The following is a 26,656-nucleotide window of genomic DNA, read 5'->3' as shown; positions in this document are numbered from 1 at the left end:
TAATCCCAGCTACTCGAGAGGCTGAGGTGGAAGGATCGCTTGAGTCTCAGACAGATGTTTTTTTTTTTTTTTTTTTTTTTTTTTTTTTTGAGACGGAGTCTTGCTTTGTCGCCCAGGCTGGAGTGCAGTGGCCGGATCTCAGCTCACTGCAAGCTCCGCCTCCCGGGTTTACGCCATTCTCCTGCCTCAGCCTCCCTAGTAGCTGGGACTACAGGCGCCCGCCACCTCGTCCGGCTAGTTTTTTGTATTTTTTGGTAGAGACGGGGTTTCACCGAGTTAGCTAGAATGGTCTCGATCTCCTGACCTCGTGATCCACCCGCTCAGACAGATGTTGTAGCAAGCTGAGATGGTGCCACTGTAGTCCAGCCTGGGTGACACAGCAAGACCTTATCTCAAACAAACAAACAAACAAACAAACAAAAAAAACAATCTAGAGCATACTGACTCATGTCTGTAATCCCAACACTTTGGGAGGCCAAGGAGGGAGGATCACTTAAGCCTAGGAGTTCAAGACCAGCCTGGGAAACATAGGGAAACCCTGTCTCTACAAAAAAGAAAGAAAGAAAGAAAAACATAGCCAGGCATGTAGTCCCAGCTACTTGGGAGGCTCAGGTGGGAGGACTACTTGAGCCCAGGAGTTCCAGACCAACCTGGGCAACAGATCTCAAGACCTTGTCTCAAAAAATATAAAAATAAAAAAAGGACTATTACAACTCAACTCTAAAAGGATATCCAATAAAAAATGGACAAAAGATTTAAACAAACATTTCACAAAAGAAAATATGCAAATGGTCAATAAGTACGTGAAAAGATGTTGTACATCATTAATAATCAAATTAAACCACAGCAAGATAGCATTATATACCCACTAAAGTGGCTAAAGCTAAAAAACTGACAACACCAACTGTTGACATGCACATAGAACAATGAGATGCACACACATTGCTGTTAATCATGGAAAACGATATGGCGGCTCACACCTGTAATCCCAACACTTTGGGAGGCCGAGGTGGGTGAATCACCTGAGGTCAGGGGTTCGAGACCAGCCTGGCCAACATGGCAAACCCTGTCTCTACTAAAAATACAAAAAAAATTTTAAAAAATACAAAAAAAAAAAAAAAAACTAGTACAGACACTTTGGAAAACGTTATATGGTAATATCTTTAAAAGTTAAACGTACGGTTTCCTTACAACCCAGCAATACCATTTATATTTATTTTTTGTGGGGAATATAAATGAAAACATACGTCCACACAGAGACAACTCAAATACCTATCAACTGGAGGATAAACAAATGGGGGTGTATTCAGACAATGGAATATTCCTCCACGATGAAAACGAATGAATTATGTAAACTTGAATAACTATCTTATTTTTTTCGAGACGGAGATTTGCTCTTGTTGCCCAGGCTGGAGTGCAATGGTGCGATCTTGGCTCACTGCAAGCTTTGCCTCCTGGGTTCAAGGATTCTCCTGCCTCAGCCTCCCAAGTAGATGGGATTACAGGCACCTGCCACCACGCCTGGCTGATTTTTGTATTTTGTATTTTTTTTTTTGTAGTGAAGAGGGGGTTTCACCTTGTTGGCCAGGCTGGTCTTACTCCTGACCTGAGGTGATCCGCCCGCCTCGGCCTCCCAAAGTGCTGGGATTACAGGCGTCAGCCACTGAGCCCGGCCCTGAATGACTGTCTTAATCTCATCAAACCACGCTTGTTTATCTGCAAAATGATGATGATAACACTTTTGGCAGGCGTTAGAATGAAGCCTGAATGCCTGTCTCCACCTAGTATGTTCAAATGCCTATTTCCGACCCTGGGGGAAGGGAAGGAAGGAAAGAGATGTAAACACACAACAGTGCAGATCAAACTCGGAAACCCTGGGCTAAGTTTCAGCAGTCCAACACCAAGACTACGTTCTTTCATACAAGATTCTAGGAAGGGGCCAGGTGCAGTGGTTCACACTTGTAATCCCAGCACTTTGGGAGGCTGAGGTGGGAGGATCGCTTGAGCCCAGGAGTTTGAGACCAGCCTAGGCAACATAGTGAGACCTCATCTCTATTAAAAAAAAAAAAAAAAAAAAAAAAAAATTTCACCACATGTGGTGGCCTGTGCTGTGATCCCAGCTACTTGGAAGGCTGAGGACGGGGGACCACTTGAGCCTGGGAGGTCGAGGTTGTAATGACCTGTGGTCGCACCACAGCACTCTGGCCTGGGAGATGGAGTGAGAGCCTGTCTAAAAAATAAAAAAAAGTAATTTCTAGAAAAGGCAAGACTGTAGTGACAAAAATTCTAGAAAACTGGGTTCCTGTCGGGGTGCAGTGTCTCACGCCTGTAATCGCAGCACTTTGGGAGGCCGAGGTGGGTGGATCATGAGGTCAGGAGTTCGAGACCAGCCTGACCAACATGGTGAAACCCCATCTCTACTAAAAATACAAAAGTTAGCCGGCCATTGTGGTGGGCGCCTGTAATCCCAGCTACTGGGGAGGCTGAGGCAGGAGAATCGCTTGAAGCCAAGAGGCGGAGGTCACAGTGAGCCGAGATGGCGCCACTGCACTCCAGCCTGGGTGACAGAGCGAGGCTCTGAGGCTCCGTCTGAAAGAAAAAAAAAAGCCCTCCAGAGATAGGAGTCAGGGGCTGTTTATTAACCAACCTCTATTTCCACTGGCCTTGGTCCAGGCAGTGTTAATTGGCCATGGCTTTGGGGGTGTTAATATCCTGTCCCCTGTCTTGGCTGTTCTTGAGAGCTTTGTGACTTTGACAGAAGCCCTAAGGCAGAGAAGTAGAGAGCAGTGTGGGAGGTGGCACTCAAGGTGAGAACCCAGCAGCCCCCAGGGACTGTCCACTGCAGACACCCAAGATAGGCCAATGGGAGGTGGCACGGGACATGAAAGACATCTGCTCCAGAGGCCACTTGTGTTGCGTGCTGAGTGGGTGTAGCAGGCTGGGGAAATTCAGGAAACGGGGTTGGAAATGTTAGCTGGGGTCAGGGGACCCATTTCAACAGGTCTGATATGCCAGGCTACAAAGCTTAAACTTGCCAGACGCCATGGCTCATACCTGTGATCCCAACACTTTGGGAGGACAAGGTGGGCAAATGGCTTGAGCCCAGAAGTCCAAGCCTGGGAAACGTGGTGGGACCCTGTCTCTACAAAAAATACAAAAAATTAGCCAGGCTTGCTGGCATGCACCTGTGGTCCCAGCTACTCAGGAGGTGGAGGTGGGAGGATCCCTTGGGCCCAGGATATTGGCTGCAGTGAGCCAAGATTGTGCCACTGCTCTCCAGCCTGGGAGACAGAGCAAGACCCTGTCTCAAAAAAATAAACCAAAAACAAAGTTTAAACTTAATTTGCCAGGCCCTGGGACCTAGTGGGTGCTCAACAAATGTTTATTAAATAAAGAAATGCCAGTGACAGATGCACCTGTACCAAGCTCTTACAAAGCTGTGGGACTACAGAATCCAGCAGGCTGAGCACAGTGACTCACGCCTGTAATCCCAACACTTTGGGAGGCTGAGGCAGGAAGATCACTTGAGCCCAGGATTTCGAGACCAGCCTAGGGAACATAAGGAGACCCTGTCGCAAAACAAAACAAAAAAACCCGGGTATTGTGGTGTGTGCTTGGGAGATTGAGGTGGTAGGATGGCTTGAGTACTGGAGGTCGAGGCTGCAGTGAGCTATGATAGCATCACTGCACTCCAGCCTGGGTGGCAGAGTGAGACCCTGTCTCTTTTTCTTTTCTTTTTTTTTTTTTTTCCAAAATGGAGTCTCACTCTGTCACCCAGACTGGAGTACGGTGGCACGATCTCTGCTCACTGCAACCTCCGCCTTCTGGGTTCGAGTGTTCCTCCCACCTCAGCCTCCCACCTCAACTGAGTAGCTGGGGTTACAGGCGCCCGCCACCACACCTGGCTAATTTTTGTATTTTTAGTAGAGATGGGGTTTCACCATGTTGGCCAGGCTACTCTCGAACTCCTGACCTCAGGTGATCCACTGGCCTCGGCCTCCCAAAGTGCTGGGATTCCAGGCATGAGCCACTGCGCCAGGCCTACCCTGTCTCTTAAAAAAAAAAAAAAAAAAAAAAAAAAAAAAAAAAAAAAAATTCCAGCAGAGTAGCTGTGTGGCTTCTAACCTCTTTGACCTTCCATTTCTGTCTGTCTGAAGCGACGACAATAATACCTTCTTCACAGGGCTATTGTGAGGAATTAGATGAGATAAAAAAATGTATGGCAACTAGAGGTGTGGATTCAATAAATGTCAGCACCCTATCCCTGTCCCCATGAGGGCCCAGAGCCAAGTCATAAAGCTGAACTCTCCACCAGCTGGGGACAATGAAGTCTGCTCCTGGGATCTGTTTACAGATGGATGCTGGTGTTTCCAGCTCTGTTGGTCCTTGTGGAAAAAATTAGTGGTATTGGTAACGATTTCCTTGGGCCAGAAGAGAATCATACCACAGCTTTAGTTAAATGACAGACTGGAAACTCTCCTCCCAGGGAACTTACACATTCAGAAATGGATGCTTATTAGTAACCTATATTTTTCTTTTTCTTGGTGCATTTAAATATACATATTGAAACAGCTTCCAATCAATATGCTCTTCTAAGGAAGAAGAAAAGGGTGTGAGGTCTTTGGGGCCAGCTTTGAGCTGGCAAAGCTAAATTATAGGAAGAAGGCAGAGAGGTGGGCAGAGACTGGATGTGGGAGGACTTCCTGTGTCATGCTAAGGAGTCGGGACTCCACCCTGTAGGGGACGGGAGCCAAGAAAGGGCTTGGAGCAAACACATGGTACATTTGTGGTTAAGAAACATCTTCCTTGTAGCCTTGAGGGATGAATTAAGGGGCTGGAAAAGTGGGAACAGGACGGCCTGTACCTATGGTTCAGGTTAGAGGCGGGTGGGTGGTGGGGGCTGTGGAGAAGGTGGCTGAGTTTAGCTCCAGTCCCCAAAGGGTGCTGTGGGGAGGAAGAATTTCCACCTGCCAAGTCGGCCTCTTAGATCAGTTTCTTTTTTCTGTTTTTTTTGAAACGGAGTCTCACTCTTGTCTCCCAGGCTGGAGTGCAGTGGTGTGATCTCGGCTCACTGCAACCTCAGCCTCCCAGGTTCAAGCAATTCTCTTGCCTCAGCCTCCTGAGTAGCTGGGATGACAGACGTCTACCACCATGCCCGGCTAATTTTTGTATTTTTGTAGAGACGGGTTTCACCATGTTGGCCAGGCTGGTCTCGAACTCCTGACCTCAGGTGATCCACCGGCCTCGGCCTCCCAAAGTGCTGGGATTATAGGCATGAGCCACTGCGTCCGGCCTCTTAGATCAATGTCTTCATGCTTAAAATGAAGGAAACGTGAATCCTTGATAAGGTGTCCCCTCTTTCCGAAAGCACGAGGTGGCTATCAGGGCCTCTCCTCGCAGGCAGTGAGGTTTCACCCACAACCCTGGAGAAGAACTGGAAAGCGTTGCTCAGCCAGGTGCGGAGGGCAGGGCCCCGTGGCACCGCCATCCCCAGGCCCCTCTCCAGCTCCTGTTTCTTGTCCTCCCCAGGGGAAGTATCTGAGGCGGCAAAGAGGAGGTGGACTGGGGGGGTCCTCCTAGACACCCACGCGGGCCCTCCGCCAGGCCGCGGCCGCTGCAGCCACGGCTGGACTCAGTCCCCCGGGAGTCCAGCTTTGAGGTCCGGGCGCCTCCCGCAGAGCCGCTTGGCGCCGTCGTCCTTGAGTGTTTTTCCCTGGAAAAGGAAGCTTACAGGGGCCAACAAAACCCCAAAGCGTTACCCCCGGATTTGGATTAAACTGCTCCGTGTTCTTTGTCGAGTTAGTTTAAGGCATGATCTCGCCACTGTGCTCCAGCCTGGGCGACAGAGCGAGACCTGGCCTCAAAAAAGGAAAATCAATCAATCAATCAATCAATCAATCAATCAATCAATCAGTCCTTGCGCAGGGCGACCCCGCGGGTCCGCAGCGACACCAGCCACACCGCCTTCAGCCCCCACGTCTTCCCGCGACCCGGCAGGAGGGTGTCCGGGGCCCCGCGCTCGGGTGCAGGGAGCGGGGCCGCCGGGGGAGCGGGGCGGGCGGGGTTCGGGGCCGGCAGCGCGCGGCGGGGAAGGCTCGAGTCCAGGCCCCGCAGCTCCCGCCCTCCCCCGGCGGCTCCGCGGCCCGAGCTGGCTGTGGGATGCCCGGGGCGGGTTCTCATCCCCCAGGCGCCCGCCCCCGTCGCGAGGAGCCGCTGACGTCAGGGAGGCGAAACCCAGGAGGAGAAGAAGAGGAAGAAGAAGGGGAAAAGGCGCGAGGGCGGAAGGGGAAACTTGGTTTTTCCTCTGGTCTGTTCGGGGCCGCGGGGAAGGGTCGGCGCGGGCGGAGCTCGGGGCATGTGGGACCCCCGCGCGTTCGAGCGGCGCTGGCGGGCCGAGTTCCCTGGGGCGGAGGTGCCGGTCCCGAGGCTGGAGTCGGTGCGCGACGCGGAGCGGGAGCTGGAGCGCTGCAGACTCAACCTGGAGCGGCTGCAACAGGTGCTGGCGGAGGAGCAGCTCAAAGCCTCCCTCCTGCAGGCCGCGCTGGCCGGGGACCCCGAGCGCCCCGACCCCGAGGCTGAGCCTCCCCGCGGGGACCCCGAGCGCCCCGACCCCGAGGCGGAGCCTCCCCGCGCGGACCTGCCCGCGTGGCCCGGGGCGGCCGGAGAAGCGGGCGGGGGAAGGAGCTGGGCCGACGCCGTCCACCAGCAGCTCCTGCAGCCGCAGCTGCGGTTCCGGGCCCGGGAGGACGACGCGCCCCTCGGGGACCCCCACGCGGCTCCCGGCACGGACGAGGGGGGCGACGGCAGCGACCACGACTTCGAGATAGTGGATTTCAACGAGAAGTTCGTCCTCGGCCCCTGGCTGGCGGCCCCTTGCCGGTTCGGGACCCGCGAGGAGGCGGAGAGGCCGGGGCGCGCGTGCAGCCCCCACCGCTGGACGCACCTGATCCCCGGGGGGCGGCGGCCGCAGCGGGGGACCCGCGACCTGGAGCAGCGGGAGGCCGAGACCAAGGACCGCCCGGGCTCGCCCCTCGCCGCGGAGGAACCCCCCAGACGCGAGCACCTCCCCCCGTGGAGGCGCCAGAGGTTCCTGCGGGTGCCGGAGCGAGACTCGCCCGGTCACAGCTCACCAGAGAGAGACAGCGACGGCAGCCGGCACAGCTCCGACCGCGAGGACGGCTTCTCCGCAGGTGGGCGCCCCCCTCGGACCCCGCTAGACCCCGCCGCGTCCCCCACCCCAGGCTGCCGGGATCCCTCCCTGGCCGACTCCGTGGCCCTGTTTAACCTCAAGCTCGGGGCTGGGGAGCTGGCGGGAAGGAGGATGAGCTGCATCTGTTTACCCCAAAGCCACTTGTGGAACTTAGAAAAAACGTGCAAAGCGACGTTAAGCTCGGGCGACTCTATGAAAACGAGCCTGTGGCGGCGGCAGGGCTGATGGAATGGGGAGTGTGGCCGGCCCGTGGGAGGAGCCTGCGCCCAGGCCTCAGGCTTTCAGCTCTGGCCATGACATCCCTCACCCCCCATCCCTCCGGCCAGACCCCCGCCAGCTTCCTTCGCACCACCCGATGCTGTCACCCCTCTGTCACCCCTCTTTGCACACACTCCAGGGGCTTCCCATTTCCCGGAAATTCCTGGTCCTTCTGAGCTCCGCTTTCCTGGCTGTGGAAGGCCAAACGTTCCACTCAATTTTCTGAACTCAGACTCCTCTTCTCCAGGCTGCTTTGTGTGTTGGGGCCACATGGAAACTTCAGGGAAGGTCCATGGCCCTCACCAGCCCCCTTTGCGGACTCGTTTTCTTCTTAGAAGGCTGCGCCCGGCCTCTTGGCTTTCTAGGAGGCTAGGAGCATGAGAGGAAGGGAAAGGCTTAGGCCCGTCTGGTTTTCCAGCTGGCCTGGTGCCCGGAGATCATGTCTAGTCCAGCGTCTTCATTCGATAAAAAGAGGAAACTGAAGCTCAGAAAGATTCAGTGGTCGTTGGGGTGAGCGGAGACCTTCACCCCGTCTCCTGGCCTCTCTCTCCCCTCACATCTGCTCTCTTTTCTGAGGACAGGGCCTGGTCTTAGTCATCTTTGAACCCCCTTCTGGTGGTACGCGCGGTGCCTTGCGGCAGTCAAAGTTGAATGAGTAATGGCTGAATAAATGATTGCCTGGAATCGAGCGTCCACCGAGCTCTTCCTAGGTCGGGGAGTGGGAATGCGGCTGAGGAGGAGAGGTCAGGTAGGGATGGGAGTGGCCTGTGAGCCCCTTGCTGTGTCTGCGAACTGTGAGGGTCTCCGTAGCCACGCGGAAAGCAGGACACTGGTGGCGTCTGGTTGGGTGAAGCTGCAGCCAGGAATTTGAGATGCCTTCCTGCCCAGTGAAGGAGGAAAAAAAAAAATCATTGATGCTGGGATTGTTCCAAAATCTCCATTATTAGATTTTATCTGGGTGAGTTTGCATTTGAATGAAAAACTGTCCACTTTGCTAAAAGCACATTTGGAAGGTCCATCAAGTCATCTGTTTTGATCAATTACACTTATTCATTAGCAAAGATTAGCTGTGTTTCCCATAGGCAATGCTCTTGCCGCCCATGCTGGTAACATTTTTATATGTCCTTTTAACTTAAGGGAAGAGCCTGAAGATTTCACCCCAGTGCCAAGTTCCAAATGCCCCCGGTGGAGGCTACCCAAGTGGCCCCAGCTGCTTCAGAGCTGGCTCCAATCCCATCTCCCCCCAGACCCACATCCATCACCCTGCCTGGGGTGCCCAGCACACTAGATTTTCCCCAGGGAGTGATTTTTATTTCTGTGAGTCGTCGCCTGTCTCCCGTAGGACACTCTAGCACACAGGGTACCTTGATGCACATTAGGAATCAGCACCGTCTGGGTGGACCAATGATAACAAGAGTCTCCTTCCTCTGGACTACCGACGTGAGCCGGGCACATGTCTGGCACTCATGGCATTGGCGAGTGATGCCTGGGCTAGATTTCAGGCCCCATTCCAGCCCCCTCTGCGGGGCAAGCTCCTGTGACAAACTGCACAGTCACATGTTCGGGTTCTGCTTCCATCTCCAAAGCTGCCTCAGTGAGGAAGTGAGTGGGGGTGGACCTGCACATGGTTACATGCATGCACACACGTGCATAGCAGCACATGTATACACATGGTACACTGCCACATACATGCACTTACACATATGCCTGCACACGTATACACTTGGTACACTGCCACAAACATGCATGCACACACATACACCTGCACACGTATACACTTGGTACACTGCTACATACATGCATGCACACACATACACCTGCACATGTATACACTTGGTACACTGCTACATACATGCATGCACACAGATACACACACCTGCACATGTATATATACATGTGCACACTAACACGTACATGCATGCACACACATCTGCACATGTACATACATGTGCAGTACCACATACCTGCATGCACACATATACACACACACCTGCACACGTATATACATGGCACACTGCCACATACATGTGTACACACGCACACAATCTAGGAGAAAGAGCCTTCAAGCATATAGGGAGGCACTAGAGTGGAGCGATTAAGGGAAGGGGTTCTCACACTGTGGGTAACAGCTTACTGAGATTAGTGCAGTCGGCAACAGAAGCACCCGGGAGGTCTTCTTTGGCCACCCTTGTCCTTTGCTGCGTCATTTTTCTCTACAGCGTTCCCGAAATTACCACCGTGGATGCCACAACTTTGCATGTGGATCTTATTCACTGTCTCCTTCTAGTCAAACGCAGGCTCCAGGCGGGCAGGGGTTTTTATCTCTAAGGATGAGTGCATTGGCTACGGCGAGTATTATTCCGTTTTTGGACTCCGTTTCGATTATATGCGGATGTGTGTGGGTACACTGGGAGCTGGTGTAGAATGTATTTCTTGTTGTGAGATGAACATAAAGGTTTGAGAACACAGATTAAAACCGTGTTTCTGAAGCTAGACTGCCTTTGTGACATTGGGAGAAGTTACTTGACTTTTTTGAGCCTGAGTCTCCTCACCTGTAAAGTGAGGCTAACAAGCACCTCTTCTCTCCTACTGTTGCCACAATAAATAAATGGGATCATATTTCTAAAGGATTTTGGACAGGTCCTGGCACATAGTAAGCACCCATAAGTATTAATTAACCACTACTACAGGTCATTTTTCTTTGAGTTGTTTCTTTTTTCTTTCTTTTTTTTTCTTTTTTTAGACAGAGTCCCGCTCTGTCACCCAGACTGGAGGGCAGTGGCACCATCTCAGCTCACTGCAACCTCTGCCTCCTGGGTTCAAGTGATTCTCCCGCCTCAGCCTCCTGAGTAGCTGGGATGACAAGAATGTGCCACGATGCCCAGCTAATCTTTGTATTTTTAGATGAGATGGGGTTTCACCATATTGGCCAGGCTGGTCTTGAACTCCTGACCTCAGGTGATCCGCCTCTCTCAGCCTCCCAAAATGCTGGGATTACAGGCATGAGCCACTGCGCCCGGCCGAGTTGCTTCCTCAGAGCTTCCCACTCCCCAGTCATTCTGGATCACAGATGATTTGGTTTTCCGTGATGCACGTGGCTGGGTACAATGGCTCACACCTGTAATTCCAGCACTTTGGGAGGCTGAGGTGGGGGATTGCTTGAGGCTGGGAATTTGAGAGCAGCCTGGGCAATACAGTGAGACCCGATTTCTTTCTTTCTTTTTTTTTTTTTTTTTTTGAGATGGAGTCTCGCTCTGTCTCCCAGGCTGGAGTGCAGCGTCGCGATCTCGGCTCACTGCAATCTCCACCTCCTGGGTTCACACCATTCTCCTGCCTCAGCCTCCTGAGTAGCTGGGACTACAGGTGCCCACCACCACGCCCAGCTAATTTTTTGTATTTTGAGTAGAGACGGAGTTTCACCGTGTTAGCCAGGATTGTCTGTATCTCCTGACCTCGTGATCTGCCTGTCTTGGCCTCCCAAAGTGCTGGGATTATAGGTGTGAGCCACCGCACCCGGCGAGACCCCATTTCTAAGAAAAAAGAAAGTCAGTCAGATGTGGTGGTGTGCACCTATAGTCCCAGCTACTCAGGAGGCTGAAGTGGGAGGATCACTTGAACCCAGGAGGTCGAGGCTTCAGTGAGCTATGATTGTGCCATCGCACTCCAGCCTGGCGACAGAGCGAGTCCCTGCCTCTAAAAAATACAAATGAATAAGATGCACGTTTCCCCCTCCCAGTAAGGCTCTGACTCTTTCTAGAACCTTTCAGGCAGCAGGGCAGGACTCAAGGCAGAGGTCATCTTGGCTCATGAGTCTCTCTTTGCTCGATTGGCCCCCACCAGCAATCACACTCATTATCTGCATTCAGAGGTCCTTAAGGTCAGGTTTTACGGGCAGTCCAGGCTTTGCCTTCGTCTCGGGGTTTCAGAGAGAGAACACGTGAGGCCTCACCTACAGATGCCCAGAAGCAGGTGAAAAGGGCCATTTTCTTTTAGATGAGGGGCAGTTTCCTAAGCCAAAACACATTTTGGCTTTTTCGTCCACGCACGATGGCAACATCAGAGTGTAAATAAGTTAGTCTGCCAATTCGTTGAGTATCTTCCTTTTTGCACCTTGCAGCCTTGCTTGGTCCAGAAAAAAGACCAGGCCGTGTTGGCGTGGTGAGGAGTGGGGGGACGGGCAGAGCTGCGATCAGCTGTGTCGGGTGGTGCGTGCTGTTGAAGTCAGGCCTGCCTCTCCCCAGGTGTGAGACCACCGGCCACCCACTGACCCTTCCAAGCCTCTGTCTCTGTCTGTCAGATGGGAATAATAAACATGGCTAACCCTGAGGGCTTACTTTTGCCAGCTCCTGTTCTGATCACTTTATATGCTTTAATTCATTGATTCCACACAGCACCTTCATGAGATAGGCACCGACAGGGTTTGGCTGTGTCCCCACCCAAATCTCATCTCGAAGTGTCATCCCCACGTGTTGAGGGAGGGACCTGGTGGGAGGCACTGGATCATGGGGACGGTTTCCCCCAGGCTGTTGTCCTGAGGCCAGGGAGTCCTCGTGAGATGTGGTGGTTGTAAAGCATTTGGAAGTTCCCCGCGGGCTCGCTCTCCTGCTGCCTTGTGAAGAAGGTGGTTGCCTTTTCTTTGCCTTGCGCGGTGATTGTAAGTTTCCTGAGGCCTCCCCAGCCATGTGGCGCTGTGAGTCAATTAACCTCTTTCCTTTATAAATTACCCAGTCTCGGGTAGTTCTTTACAGCAGTGTGAAAACAGACTAATACAGGTACTGTTGTTATTTCCAGGCCTGGAGAACTTAAATAACCCTGCCCACGGTCACCCAGCTTATAAATAGCACTTAGGATTTGAACCCAGGCAGTCTGGCTTCCAAGTCCGTGCTTTCGAACACCAAGCTGTACCGCCTCACATATTAGTACTTACCTCTCAGGATAGTTATGAAGATTAAGTGCAAGAGAATATTTAAAGACTTTAGCAGAACACCTGGTGTAGAGTGACCGTGGAGGGTATTCGTGTCTGTGTGTGTGTGTGTGTGTTGTTAACGGTTTTTTTGTTTGTTTGAGAGGGAGTCCTCTGAGTAGCTGAGATTACAGGTGTCTGCCACCAAGCCCGGCTAATTTTTATATTATTTTATTTATTTTTTTGAGATGGAGTATTGCTCTTGTCACCCAGGCTGGTGTGTAATGGCAAGATCTTGGCTCACTGCAACCTCTGCCTCCTGAGTTCAAGCAATTCTCCGGCCTCAGCCCCCTGAGTAGCTAGGATTACAGGCATGCGCCACCACGCCCGGTTAATTTTTGTATTTTTAATAGAGACAGGGTTTCGCCATGTTGTCCAGGCTGGTCTCGAACTCCTGACCTCAGGTGATCTGCCTGACGCGGCCTCTCAAAGTGCTGGGATTACAGGCATGAGCCACTGCACCTGGCCTGTTTTATTTTTAAGACAGGGTCTCACTCTGTTGCCCAGGCTGGAGTGCAGTGGCATGAACACGGCTCACTGCAGCCTCCACCTCCTAGGCTCAAGCGATCCTCCCACCTCAGCCTCCCACGTCGCTGGAACTACAGGCACATGCCACCATGCCTGGCTAATTTTTAATTTTTTTGTAGAGACGGGGTCTCACTATGTTGCCCAGGCTTGTCTAGAACTCCCGGGCTCAAGCAATCCTCGCTCCTTGGCCTCCAAAAGTGCTGAGATTACAGACATGAGCCACCACACCTGGCCCTGAGACTTTTTATTTTTAATCTTTATGGGAAATGAATTTCCTACTAGGTAGTCGTGTTACCTGTAACCTGGTTCATCTGTAACCTGATGGGTTTTCTGTCCTTCCCATCAGTGACTAATGAGATTACTGCTCCAGGAAGAATTCCTTGTGGTCAGTGGGTGTCTGAGTAACTTCGTTTGAAGGATTGAATTTTCAGCTTTAGCTGTGATAGAGTCATTTTTTCATCCCTATTGTGAAGAGATGTTAAGAAACCATTTGAGGCCAGGCACAGTGGCTCACACCTGTAATCCCAGCACTTTGGGAGGCCGAGGTGGGTGGATTACCTGAGGTCAGGAGTTGGAGACCAGCCTGGCCAACATGGTGAAATCCCATCTCTACTAAAAATACAAAAATTATCCGGGCAGAGTGGCATGTACCTGCAGTCCCACCTACTTGGGAGGCTGAGGCAGGAGAGTCGCTTGAACCCGGGAGGCAGAGGTTGCAATGAGCCAAGATTGCACCACTGCACTCCAGCCCTGGGTGACAAAGCGAGACCTTGTCTCCAAAAGAAAAAAATGCCATTTGAGACACATGAGCTGGTGGTTTGCTGATTCCTTTGTAACCCGAGTTGATATTGCATCACTGTTTGCTGGGCTTTTCAGTACTTCCCTCCATCCAACCCAAACCGCCACTGTCTTCACCTCACGAACGCGTTAGCTGCCACCCAAAGGGTGGAGGGTGAGTTTGTTGAACAATTCCTTCCTCCTGTACAAGCAGTAAATGCAGCCATGTCTGGAAACTTTTCCTCTGGTCCATCTGTTTTTCTTCTGGGTAAGAGACTATTCACAAAGCAATTGGCTCAATATTTGACTCTGTATCTTTTCTTTTCTTTTCTTTTTCTTTTGAGACGGAGTTTCACTCTTGTCGCCCAGGTTGGAGTGCAGTGGCACGATCTCGGTTCATCGCAACCTCCGCCTCCTGGGTTCAAGCGTTTCTCCTGCTTCAGCCTCCCAAGTAGCTGGGATTACAGGAGCCCACCACCACGCCCGGCTAATTTTTGTATTTTAGTAGAGATGGGGTTTCACCGTGTTGGCCAGGATGGTCTCGATCTCTTGACCTCTTGATCTGCCTGCCTTGATCTGACAATCTTTCCAGGTCCCCTGGGGTTCCTGATGCTTCCCCCGTCAAGCCCTGTCTCTCTTGATGTCTGCAAAGCCACCGTCTGGCTTCCTATTTTCTGTTTTCTATGCAGATGCTTTCCGCCAATGCTCATTCCATCCGGCATCTTTTCCTGGGCTCTTTCTGGCATTTGAGGTGCCCTCCTGCCTCGACTTCCCCAAACCAGCCCCCAAACCAACCCTTCCTTTAAGGGCTGATTTTCCGTGGAATCTGGGATTGGTTGATAGGGGTTTGCTGTATATGACAAAACTAAAAATAAAGTAACTTAAACAAGATAGAGGCTTATTTATCTCACATGTAAAAGAATTCCAGCAGCCAGCAATCCGGGCGAGAGTATGGTGACTCCATGATCATCAGGAATGCAGGTTTTTCAGTCTTTCTGCTTCTCTGTCCTCAAGCTTGCCTCCTGGTCTGAAATAGCTGCTAGAGATCCGGCCATCACACTCACGTTTCAGGCAGGAATTAGAAGAATGGGAAACGCAGCATAAGAGTGAGTGGTGGCTGTTGGTCTCCCTTTTAAGGCACTTTCCTGGGAACCTCTCGACAATTTCTGTTTCTCCTTAGTCACCTCGAGCTATAAGAGAGGCTGGGAAATGTAGTATTTTATCTGGGCATATGGCCACCTCAAGTAAAATAGGGGCTCTGTTACAAGGAAAAACAGAAGAATTGATATTGCGTAGGCAGCTAGCAGCCTCTGGCACAGCCTTTTCCAACGACTCCAACCCATCTTGCAGTTCTTAGAGGGGGCCCCACACGGCACAATTGTCTTATTATTATGCCATCTATTAATTTATTGACCCAGTAAACACATAACAACAGACCCACTGCCCTGTACAAGGCACTAGCCTTTGACGTGTTTACTGTGAAGCGTTGCTGTCAGACTAAGTGGTTAGTTGGGTCCTTGAAAGCAGAGGCCGTCGTTTAGACCCCTTTTCTCTCTCACAACAGTATCTTTCACAGGGCTGGGCTCATGGCCGGCACTTGATACGTTCCTGGTTGATTTTAGAATAGTCACGAATGAGAAGCTCAGTGAAAACAAAGACATTCCCTGCCTTGGTTTACTGTGCTGGAAAATTCTGGTTGTGTAAGGTTTGTTTTTAGCTTGTTCTGGTTTTGAGGAACCCATGGCAAGGAGGGTGGAGAGTGGATCGTCTCCAAACATCAGGGCTGTGTTGCAGTCACAGGGGCATCCAGGTGTTGGGGCAGATTTGGCTGTTTTGGAAACTGGGCTCTGTCTACCATACTAGAATCGTAAGCAGAAATCTCCGTGACCACCTGCCTTGGTACCACCGCTCTGTGTGGCTGTATTTACACCACGTGAGTCTCCTGTTGTTTCGGCGCTGCGTAGCTGCAGAGTAAATCCGCCGTCTTTCCGCGGCGATCCTGCTCCTGTCTTCCCATTTGATGCTCACTACAGTCGGCCCGAGATAACACTGTCTGAGGGGAGGTTGCGCGGACCTCACGTTGCATTTTTCCTTTTTTTTTTTTGAGACGGAGTCTGGCTCTGTGGCCCAGGCTGGAGTGCAGTGGCGCGATCTCAGCTCACTGCAAGCTCCGCTTCCCGGGTTTACACCGTTCTCCTGCCTCAGCCTCCCGAGTAGCTGGGACTACAGGCGCCGCCACCTCGCCCGGCTAATTTTTGTATTTTTAGTAGAGACGGGGTTTCACCGTGTTAGCCAGGATGGTCTCGATCTCCGGACCTCATGATCCGCCCGCCTCGTCCTCCCAAAGTGCTGGGATTACAGGCTTGAGCCACCGCGCCCGGCCTCTTTTTTTTTTTTTTTTTTTTTTGAGAGCATTTTTCAACTGCTGAGAAAAATGATTACTTTAAAATTTTTATAGAGACAGAGGTGGGAAGGAACTAGAGTATCTTTAGCATCTACTCTCTGCAAGGCACCAGGTTCAGTGCTTTACCTACACTGTCGCATTTAGTTTTCAGAACAGCCTCCTGAAGTCAGCACTACTATTGTCATTGTGCAGATGGGGAGACTGCGGCTCTGACTGGTTCACCAGCAACCCAAAGTCTTTTAGTGCTGAGTGGTGGGATTGTTCTTTCCCTGGTTTTAAAAAATAATTATTTTATTTTTCTGGGGACGAAGTCTTGCTCTGTTGCCCAGACTGGAGTGCAGTAGGGCAATCTCGGCTCACTGTAACCTCCGCCTCCCGGGTTCAAGCGATTCTCCTGCCTCAGCCTCCCGAGTAGCTGGGATTACAGGCATGCACTACCACACCCGGCTAATTTTGTATTTTTAGTAGAGGCGGGGTTTCACCATGTTGGCCAGGCTGGTCTCGAACTCCTGACCTGAGGTGATCCGCCCGCCTCGGCCTCCCAAAGGGCTGGGATTACAGATGTGAGCCACCGTGCCTGGCCAAAAATTAATTAATTTTTATTAAGAGATGATTTATGTTGGTCAGGCACAGTGATTCATGTCTGTGATCCTAGCACTTTGGGAGGCCAAGGCAAGCAGATCACGAGGTCAGGAGTTCGAGACCAGCCTGGCCATCATGGTGAAACCCTGTCTCTACTAAAAATACAAAAATTAGCTGGGCATGTGGCAGGTGCCTGTAATCCCAGCTATTCAGGGGGCTGAGGGAGGAGAATGACTTGAGCCCAGGAGGCAGAGGTTGCAATGAGTCGAGATCACATCACTAAACTCCAGCCTGGGCGACAGAGTGAGAATCTGTCTCAAAAAAAAAAAGAAAAACAACAACAAAAAGAACAAAAGAATATCTAGACACTCATGTCATCATCCTTCATCTGAACCACTGCAATCACTGAATCTTCTGCCTCCTGGCTTTTCCCTCCAGCTCCCAGCTTTTATGTTCCACATTAAATCTAAATGATTTATCTAGCCCCTAAGTCCAATTACGCACCCCCTGCTGGCATTCTTCTGTGGCTTTCTGTCACCTACACAGTAACAGCTGAGCTCCTTAGATGCAAATGTGCCAGGCTACCCGTGATCTCACCCTCCCCCAGTGCAGACACTGGATTCCCCAGCAATGCTGAGCTGCTCATAGTTTCTGAACTTACCTCGCACACTCATTTTTCAGCATTTCCATGGATATGCCCTCTCCACGTTGTCCATGAGGCAGACAGATTCCTATTAACTCAGGTCTTGGCTAGAAGGCTGCCTCCTCTGTGAAGCCTTCCCCGCCTTCCCTAGGTAGAGCTAGGAGTTAGTTAGGTTTCAATTCGGAGTGCGTTTGGCAAACAACAGCAAACCCTCTATCACAATGGCTATGGTAGGCAGAATAATGGCTCCTAAACATGTCCACATCCTAAAACCTAAACATGTCCACATCCTAATCCCTGGACTGTGTATGTTATATTACATGGCAGAAGGAACTCTGCAGATGTGATCAAATTGAGGACTCTTTTTTTTTGTTGTTGTTGAGAGTCTCGCTCTGTCGCCAGGCTGGAGTGCAGTGGTGCAATCTCGGCTCACTGCAAGCTCTGCCTCCCAGGTTCAAGCGATTCTCCTGCCTCAGCCTCACGAGTAGCTGGGACTACAGGCACACGCCACCACGCCCGGCTAATTTTTGAATTTTTAGTAGATATGGGATTTCACCGTGTTGGCCAGGATGGTCTCGATCTCTTGAACTCGTGATCCGGCCTTGGCCTCCCAAAGTGCTGAGGTTACAGGCGTGAGCCACGGTGCCCGGAATTTTTTTTTTTTTTTGAGATGCAGTCTCACTCTGTCGCCTAGGCTGGAGTGCAGTGGTGCGATCTCGGCCCACTGCAACCTCTGCCTCCCGGGTCCAGGCGATTCTTCTGCCTCAGCCTCCTGAGTAGCTGGGATTACAGGCATCTGCCACCAAGCCCAGCTAATTTTTGTATTAGTCTGAGACTTTAATGGGAGGCTGGCCACATAGGCACATCCTGCTATACAACCAGCCATGGCAAGAGAAAATAAGGACCCCAATAATGAAATAAAACCAGATGCACATCATCAGGCTCGACGGCTTATGCAAAGGAAAATGATCAGCCTTTTGAGATGGTTCATTGCCGTAGGTGCAATATTATTATCATTACTTTTTTTTTTTTTTTTGAGACAGAGTCTCGCTCTGTCGCCCAGTCTGAGTGCAGTGGCCGGATCTCGGCTCACTGCAAGCTCCGCCTCCCCGTTCACACCGTTCTCCTGCCTCAGCCTCCGGAATAGCTGGGACTACAGGCGCCCACCACGTCACCCGGCTAGTTTTTTGTATTTTTTAGTAGAGACGGGGTTTCACCGTGTTAGCCAGGATGGTCTCAATCTCCTGACCTCATGATCCGCCCATCTCAGCCTCCCAAAGTGCTGGGATTACAGGCTTGAGCCACCGCACCCAGCCAACATTATTAAATCACTAACGTAGTAAGAAGGATCCTCCTTGTCACCCACGAGCCAGGTGTGTGAGGCCATGGCTGGGCACGGTGGCTCACGCCTGTAATCCCAGCACTTTGGGAGGCCAAGGTGGGTGGATTACTTGAGCTCAGGAGTTTGAGACCAGCCTGGTCAACATGGTGAAACCCCATCTCTACTAAAAACACAAAAATTATCCAGGCGTGGTGTCGTGCACCTGTAATCCCAGCTACTCGAGGGGCTGAGGCAGGATAATTGCCTGAACCCAGGAGGCAGAGGTTGCAGTGAGCCGAGATCGTGCCACTGCACTCCAGCCTGGACAAGAGAGTGAGACTCCATCTCAAACACACACACAGAAAAGGATACTAGATTTAAAAACCATGCAAACCTATTGTGTTCCTGATGTCATTGACCTAGTAGTATATTAACTGCATTTGTGAGGGCAGAAGGTCCGAAGCTCTGATTGCTCAGCTCTCTGAAAAACGTGATTTCCTTGGGGATTTTGCACATTTGGAATGTATGAGGAATTCAGAGAAGTCTCGAAGTATGCTGCAGTTTTCCAAGGTCTTTGTTAATTGGACTTGGGGGGCCATCTTGGCGACCTACTCATCACTTACAGCATTATTTCAAATCATAAAGAACAGACTCATCAGCAAAAGTTTGAAATCGTCCATTTGTAATCTGGGGACAGCTGACTATAATGAGATGGTTTTGGCATGCTGAATGTGGAGAAGTGTAGCTTACACACATACTTTAATCAGTACGTTCCCATGAGACTAAGGATCATTCTTCTCATTCTATACTAACGAGTCTAGAGACATTGAGTCACTTGTCACACAGCTCACAAAGGACAGAGCCAGGATTGGAATGCAGCTCTTTCTGGGGCCAAGGTTATTCTCTACTCCAGCTCACCACTAACTGTTAACCTCTCCAGACTATAGCTTTTCACTTTAAAATAAGGTGATTGGACTAGATAATTTTCCAGACAGACCTAAATTTTATGGACCCCAGTAAGTTAAATGAGCTGGGACTATGTACCAAGTAAGGTTAAGATCCTGGCTTTGAATCAGAGGAACCTGGGTTTGGATCCAGGCTGTAGCCACTGGTTATTTTGTGTCTTTAACCAAATTAATTCACCTGTCTGTAAACCTGTTTTCTTTTCTATACAGTGGGGATCATTGTACCTCACTTGGTGTTGCAACGGTTAAATGAAATAATGTAGCATGGGGTCTGGCATATGGTGAGCTTTGTATAAATGAAAACAGCTACTGGTGTGATCAAGAGCGTGCTGTCCAAGGTGGCAGATCCCCTGAGGTCAGGAGTTCAAGACCAGCCTGGCCAACATGGTAAAACCCTGTCTCTACTAAAAATACAAAAATAAGTTGGGCGTAGCATGTGACTGTAATGCTAGCACTTTGGGAGGCCGAGGCGGGCGGATCACCTGAGGTCAGGAGTTCAAGACCAGCCTGGCCAGGCCGGGCGCGGTGGCTCAAGCCTGTAATCCCAGCACTTTGGGAGGCCGAGACGGGCGGATCACGAGGTCAGGAGATCGAGACCATCCTGGCTAACACGGTGAAACCCCGTCTCTACTAAAAAATACAAAAAACTAGCCGGGCGTGGTGGCGGCGCCTGTAGTCCCAGCTACTCGGGAGGCTGAGGCAGGAGAATGGCGTAAACCCGGGAGGCGGAGCTTGCAGTGAGCTGAGATCCGGCCACTGCACTCCAGCCTGGGCGACAGAGCCAGACTCTGTCTCAAAAAAAAAAAAAAAAAAAAAAAGACCAGCCTGGCCAACATGGTGAAATCTCGTCTCTACTAAAAATACAAAAATTAGCCAGGCGTGGTGGCACACACCTGTAATCCCAGCTACTCAGGAGGCTGAGGCAGGAGAATCGTTTGAACCTGGGAGGTGGAGGTTGCAGTGAACTGAGATCGTGCTGTTGCACTCCAGCCTGGGCCACAGAACGAGACTCTATCTCAAAAAAACCAAATAAAATAAAATAAATAAGAGCACACTGTCTAGGGCCACATTGCCTGGGTTCAAATCACAGCTCTGCAATTAACTGCTACATGACCTTGAACAAGTTCCTCAACCTTTTTGCACCTCAGTTTTTATATTTGTAGACTAGGGGGTGATGATGATACAGTATCAATAGCCAATTTAGTTGGTGTGAACGTTAAATCAATCAATCAGTGTGTATACAACATACCTTGAACCAGACCTGACAGATAGTAACCACTCAGCATGTGTTGGTTAATTTTATGATTATCACTGTCACTAGTTTGGCCGTTTCTCTCGCTGAAATAGACTATAAAGGTGAAACATGGTATCTTGCTCATTTCGTTGCCTGGTCATAACCTTAACTGAAACTGGAAATCCTGCAATTTGAATAATCCAAGAGCTGAAGCAGCGAAGCATGAAGCATCCAATTACCGACGCGTCACAGCTGCAGCCTGGGGAGGACGGTGAAGACGCCGCACTGTGGGGCTGGGGTTGGGGTCCTATTACGGAGAAAGCCTCGTTTTGTAGGCAGCTGCCTCGCCTTCTGTTTGGCTGCATAATTGCACCTTTTCGTTTTATTTTAAAGTATCTGGAGGAATCCAGAGCCCACTCCCGCTGACAGCAGGGAAACCGCGGTATGTGACATCTCTAATGAGCCTCTGTGATGCCCTGTGGCCCCGCCTAGGCAGCAGGCTGGGCCGGCATCCGCTGGCTCTCTGAGCACAGCCCACCAGGCTGGGCTTCATTATCAGGCTTGCTGAACACCCCTAAGATGCCCCAACGCCTGTCCTCATTGTCTCAGAGGGCACAGAGTGGCTTCCTGAATGCCGCGCTTGTTGGTGACCTTTGTGGGCTGGCAGTGGGCACACAGAAATTAATTATTCATATCAACGGGCCTGAAGACGCTATCGTTCATTGAGGTGACTTTGGCCACAAGACCCAGAATTCCCCAGGGCCTTTGGACAGGCAGAGGACAGTGCCGTCCTTAGAGACAGGTGCTCTGTGGCCAGCCCCAGGCTAAGTGCAGTCTGCCGATGTGCTTTGTTTGGGCTACAGAGGGTTAAAACAAAATTGGATCCGTTTAAAACCAGGAGGTTTTACCTAGCAATGTGGATTTCTGGCTTTTCTTGAAAGATGGGAAGATGGGCGATGTGTACGGGAGGCGTTAGTCAGAGCCGAGGGGCCCCTTCAGGCTGGACGTGATTTTTCTGGTGGCGTCAGCTTTCTTCTGGCCCCTTTCTCCACTTCCACTGGGAGAGGAGTGAGTCTAGTGCAGGGAACGGAGGAAGACTCGGAGCTGGGTTTGCGTCTGCCTCTGCCACTCACTCCCGCGTGACTCTGGGCGAATGACACAGCCCCTGCGGGCCCCGCTCTCCTCCTTTGGAGCTTCCCTGCCTCGCAGATTTGTGAGAACTAAGCAAGTTGATATAAGGGCTGAGCCTGGCACGTAGTAAGTTCTATTTAGGTGTTCAGTTCCTCCCCCTCCCCCTCCCCCTCCCCCTCCCCCTCCCCCTCCCCCTCCCCCTCTTCTCTTCTCTTTTCTATTCTTTTGAGATGGGGTCTTGCTCTGTCATCCAGGCTGGAGTGCAGTGGGGAATTCTAGGCTCACCGCAATCTCTGCCTCCTGGGTTCAAGTGATTCTCCTGCCTCAGCCTCCCTATTAGCTGGGATTACAGGCATGTGCCACCATGCCCGGCTAATTTTGTATTTTTAGTAGAGACGGGGTTTCTCCAAGTTGGTCAAACTGGTCTCGAACTCCTGACCTCAGGTGATCCACCTGCCTCGGCCTCCCAAAGTGCTGGGATTATAGGCCTGAGCCACCGCACATGGCCAGGATCAGAATTTTTATACTCAAATCTTAAATCTCTCCTTTATATTCCTTTAAATTGCTATTAACTGTAGACAGTCAGCATTGTTAGGGTAATTTAAACTTGTTATGGAATAATTTAAATATTTTGTCTAAGTCATCCCTGAGGTGGTGGTTACTCATGGAGAGGAAATATATATATATATATATGTGTGTGTGTGTGTGTGTGTGTGTGTGTGTGTGTGTGTATGTGTATATAGTATCATAGATTCCAAAACTGATGATAGCCAAAATAAATGTTCATTTTAGGTTGAAGAGACCTAAAGTTACAGCTAATCTTTAGGTTTAAGGCGGTGGGGGTGGAGGGGGGAAGTCCAAGTCCTGTATAACATTTCACATCTCAGGCCGGGCGCAGTGGCTCACGCCTGGAATCCCAGCACTTGGGGAGGCCGAAGCAGGTGGATCACCTGAGGTCGGGAGTTTGAGACCAGCCTGGCCAATATGGTGAAACCCCGTCTCTATTAAAAATACAAAATTAGCTGGGCGTGGTGGCGGGCACCTGTAATCCCAGCTACTTGGGAGGCTGAGGCAGGAGAATCACTTGAACCCAAGAGGTGGAGCTTGCAGTGAGCTGAGATCGCACCACTGAACTCCAGCCTGGGCAACAGGGCGAGACTCCGTCTCAAAAAACAAAAAACAAACCATTTCACATCTCTCCAAAATAGAAACAGTGTCTTAGACTGCCTTGTTTTAACAGTTTTGTCTCTTTGGAACCACAGAGCCTGTCATCTTTGAAGAAGTGAAATCACCGTGGGGTTAAGGACAGTATGTTTGCACAGTGTGTGCCCAATCTCTGAGAAGCTAGCACACAAGGACTTAGGAGTTAAGACTGTGATCTTTGGCCGGGTGCGGTGCCTCACGCCTGTAATCCTAGCAGTTTGGGAGGCCGAGGCGGGTGAATCACGACGTCAGGACTTTGAGACCAGCCTGACCAACATGGTGAAACCCCATCTCTACTAAAACAAATACAAAAATTAGCGGGGCATAGTGGCGCACACCTGTAATCCCAGCTACTCAGGAGGCTGAGGCAGGAGAATCACTTGAACCTGGGAGGCGGAGGTTGTAGTGAGCTGAGATCATGCCACTGCACTCCAACCTGGGTGACAGGAGGGAGACTCCGTCTCAAAAAAAAAAAAAAAAAAAAGACCTTCAAGCTCTGCAGCCTTAATTCACACCAAATAATATATGCTTAGTCACCTAAACTGTAGCCATCTTCCTGTTCTTTGGACGCCCCTTGGTTTGCTAGTTTGGTCTCAAAACATGGTCTTTAGGTGAATTAATGGCAGGCACCGTGTTTGGGAGAAAAACAATCTGCAGTTTCACATCTCATCATTTTCTGACCTGAGCTGTCTCCCACCCTGAGCATATTACAAAATTAAGAGGTTTTAGAAGCTGAAAAGTGGAAATAGCCAGCTTTCATTTCTGGACTGCAGCTTGTTTAGTGCCACATCTTGGAGAAAGCTCTGTGCGGTGGTGAGATGGGTTGACGCCGATGGTCTGCAGCTCCGTTCATTGGAGAAAGCTCTGTGTGGTGGTGAGATGGGTTGAGGCTGATGGTATGCAGCTCCAATTGTCTGTTCAAGGATTTGTTGGGGAAATTTCACACTCCTTTAGCTGTTTGGCAAAAGGGTGAAAAATTTATTGAGTCCAAATCCCCATCCCAGATATAGCTTATCTCCAAGTACCTCTTTTTATCTCTCTCTCTTTTTTTTTTTTGGACACAGTGTCTCACTCTGTTGCCCAGGCTGGAAAGAAGCGGAGAGATTTCTGCTCACTGCAACCTCCGCCTTCCTGGGCTCAAGCACTTCTCCTGCCTTAGCCTTCTGAGTAGCTGGGACTACGGGCGCCCACCACCACGCCCGGCTAATTTTTGTATTTTTAGTAGAGACGGGGTTTCACCATGTTGGCCAGGCTGGTCTCAAACTCCTGACCTCGTGATCCATCCGCCTCAGCCTCCCAAAGTGCTGGGATTACAGGTGTGAGCCACCACGCCTGGCCAGGAATCTATATTTTTACAAGTTCAGGAGATTTATCAGCAGCCAGCCCAGCATCCCGGAGTTTGGCAGGCTTTGCCAAGTGCTTGATAAAAGGTGGTAAATATCTGGTGCATTTAAAATATAGGGCCCTTTCCGTCCATCTGACTCCACAGGTTGACATTAAAAGGATGCAAAAATATGGTTCTCAATATACTTAAGAGATTAAGGTTTGTCTAAGCAAAGCATGGAGGAAAAAGCCCCTTTGAGTTTGTGTGTGATTAGATAAGGAGTTGCCAGTTGGTTGATAAAGTAATAAAGTAATCCTTTTGTGTTAGGAGCCAGGAAGCAGAGAGAGGGGAAGCAACTCAAAGTTATCTTTGGCTTGAGAGAAAACACAACAGCAGAAAGCTGAGTGATACCTGGACGTTAGTGTGGACAAGGTGAGTGACAAATGGACGATAGTGCGGACAAGCTGAGTGACACGTGGACGATAGTGCGGAGAAGCTGAGTGACACCTGGACGATAGTGCAGTGAAGCTGAGTGACACCTGGACGATAGTGCAGTGAAGCTGAGTGACACGTGGACGATAGTGCAGAGAAGTCCATTAGATCTGCCGCTTCAAAACACTCGGCCAGCTGGGGTTTGAATCCTGTAGGTGACCCTCTCTCTGCCCCAGTCATCAGGGTGTTTGAGGGTGTCAGGTTCTGGTTTTCAACGCTCACCCACATCCATTCCTCTTGTCACACTCTGGGGAAGGAGGGCACTGGGGTGGGCTCAGAACTTTCTTTTTATTTTTTATTCTTTTTTTTTTTTTTTTTTTTTTTTGAGACGGAGTCTCGCTCTGTCGCCCAGGCTGGAGTGCAGTGGCCGGATCTCAGCTCACTGCAAGCTCCGCCTCCCGGGTTCACGCCATTCTCCTGCCTCAGCCTCCTGAGTAGCTGGGACTACAGGCGACCGCCACCTCGCCCGGCTAGTTTTTTGTATTTTTTTTAGTAGAGACAGGGTTTCACCGTTTTAGCCAGGATGATCTCGATCTCCTAACCTTGTGATCCACCCGTCTCGGCCTCCCAAAGTGCTGAGATTACAGGTTTGAGCCACCGCGCCCGGCCTTATTTTTTATTCTTAATTTTTTTTTTTCAGATGGAATCTTGCTCTGTCACCTGGGCTGGAGTGCAGTGGTGCAATCTCGGCTCACTGCAACTTGCACCTCCCGGGTTCAAGTGATTCTCCTGCCTCAGCCTCCTGAGTAGCTGGGATTCCAGGCGTGTGCCACCACACCCGGCTAGTTTTTGTATTTTTAGTAGAGACGGGGTTTTACCATGGTGGCCAAGCTGGTCTCAAACTCCTGACCTCAGGTGATCCTCCCGCCTCGGCCTCCCAAAGTGCTGGGATGACAGGCGTGAGCCGCCGCGTCCGGCTTAGGTCCGAACTTTCTCCTCAGGTGAAAGCCCCCGCGGTCCCAGAACAGTTGGGCTGAGCTTCTCCCTCTCCAGGTTCAGTTACTTTCTACCTCTTTCTCCCTCTCCCTCTAAGAGATCAGCCTTCACTAATTTAGTGCTTTACTAATTTAGGTGTCCTTGCTGTGAAAAATACGTGTTTTCTTTTTTTAATCTGTTGGCTGTTCTGAAGGCACTTTGGCATATGCATCTGTTTTCTTCAGGAGCAGAAATCATCGTGGAGTTCACGTGGCAGCTTTGTTGTGATTTGTAAATTTGCTGAATTTGTAAATAATTGGGGATACCTGCTGGACTTTGATAAATGCAACTTTTTTTCCAGTGGTTAAAAGAATTGCTGCGGAAAGCGTAGAGTGATTATACCTCCAAACTGCTCAATGAAAAAGGTCAACAAAATAGTATAATTATCTATGTGTATGTGTAACTCATATGTGTGTAGAGTGTCCATGTCACCAGGTCTTAGAAGGTTAAGAGAGAAGGATGTGGACAATAAAACACCACCCACTTCAAAGCAGGTCCGGAGAGTAAGGCATCGTATGTCTGATTTTAGGACCACGAGAGGTCAATTCTGGGCTACTGTAAACTCTTTCTGGAAGAGAGGGATTCAGGCACCATTCAAACAAACTTTGGCTGAGCCTGGTGGCTTACTGGGAGTGAATCACCTGAG

General features: G+C 50.5%; 1 protein-coding gene across 1 annotated transcript in view; it reads left to right on the top strand.

The window, feature by feature from the left end:
- The first annotated feature begins 6,231 nt into the window (after positions 1-6,231).
- The window catches only part of ABR (ABR activator of RhoGEF and GTPase), a 231,408-nt gene continuing 210,983 nt past the window's right edge, over positions 6,232-26,656 (top strand). The window contains exon 1 of the mRNA XM_037987870.2: positions 6,232-7,190. Coding sequence (XP_037843798.2) covers positions 6,356-7,190 — 835 coding nt within the window. The 5' untranslated portion in view covers positions 6,232-6,355. The remainder of the gene's footprint in view (positions 7,191-26,656) is intronic.

This window comes from Chlorocebus sabaeus, chromosome 16 (genome assembly GCF_047675955.1).
Source record: "Chlorocebus sabaeus isolate Y175 chromosome 16, mChlSab1.0.hap1, whole genome shotgun sequence".
NCBI classification, from domain to species: Eukaryota; Metazoa; Chordata; class Mammalia; order Primates; family Cercopithecidae; genus Chlorocebus; species Chlorocebus sabaeus.
The sequence above is the reverse complement of the archived record's forward strand: the minus strand, read 5'-3'. Positions and strand labels throughout refer to the sequence as shown.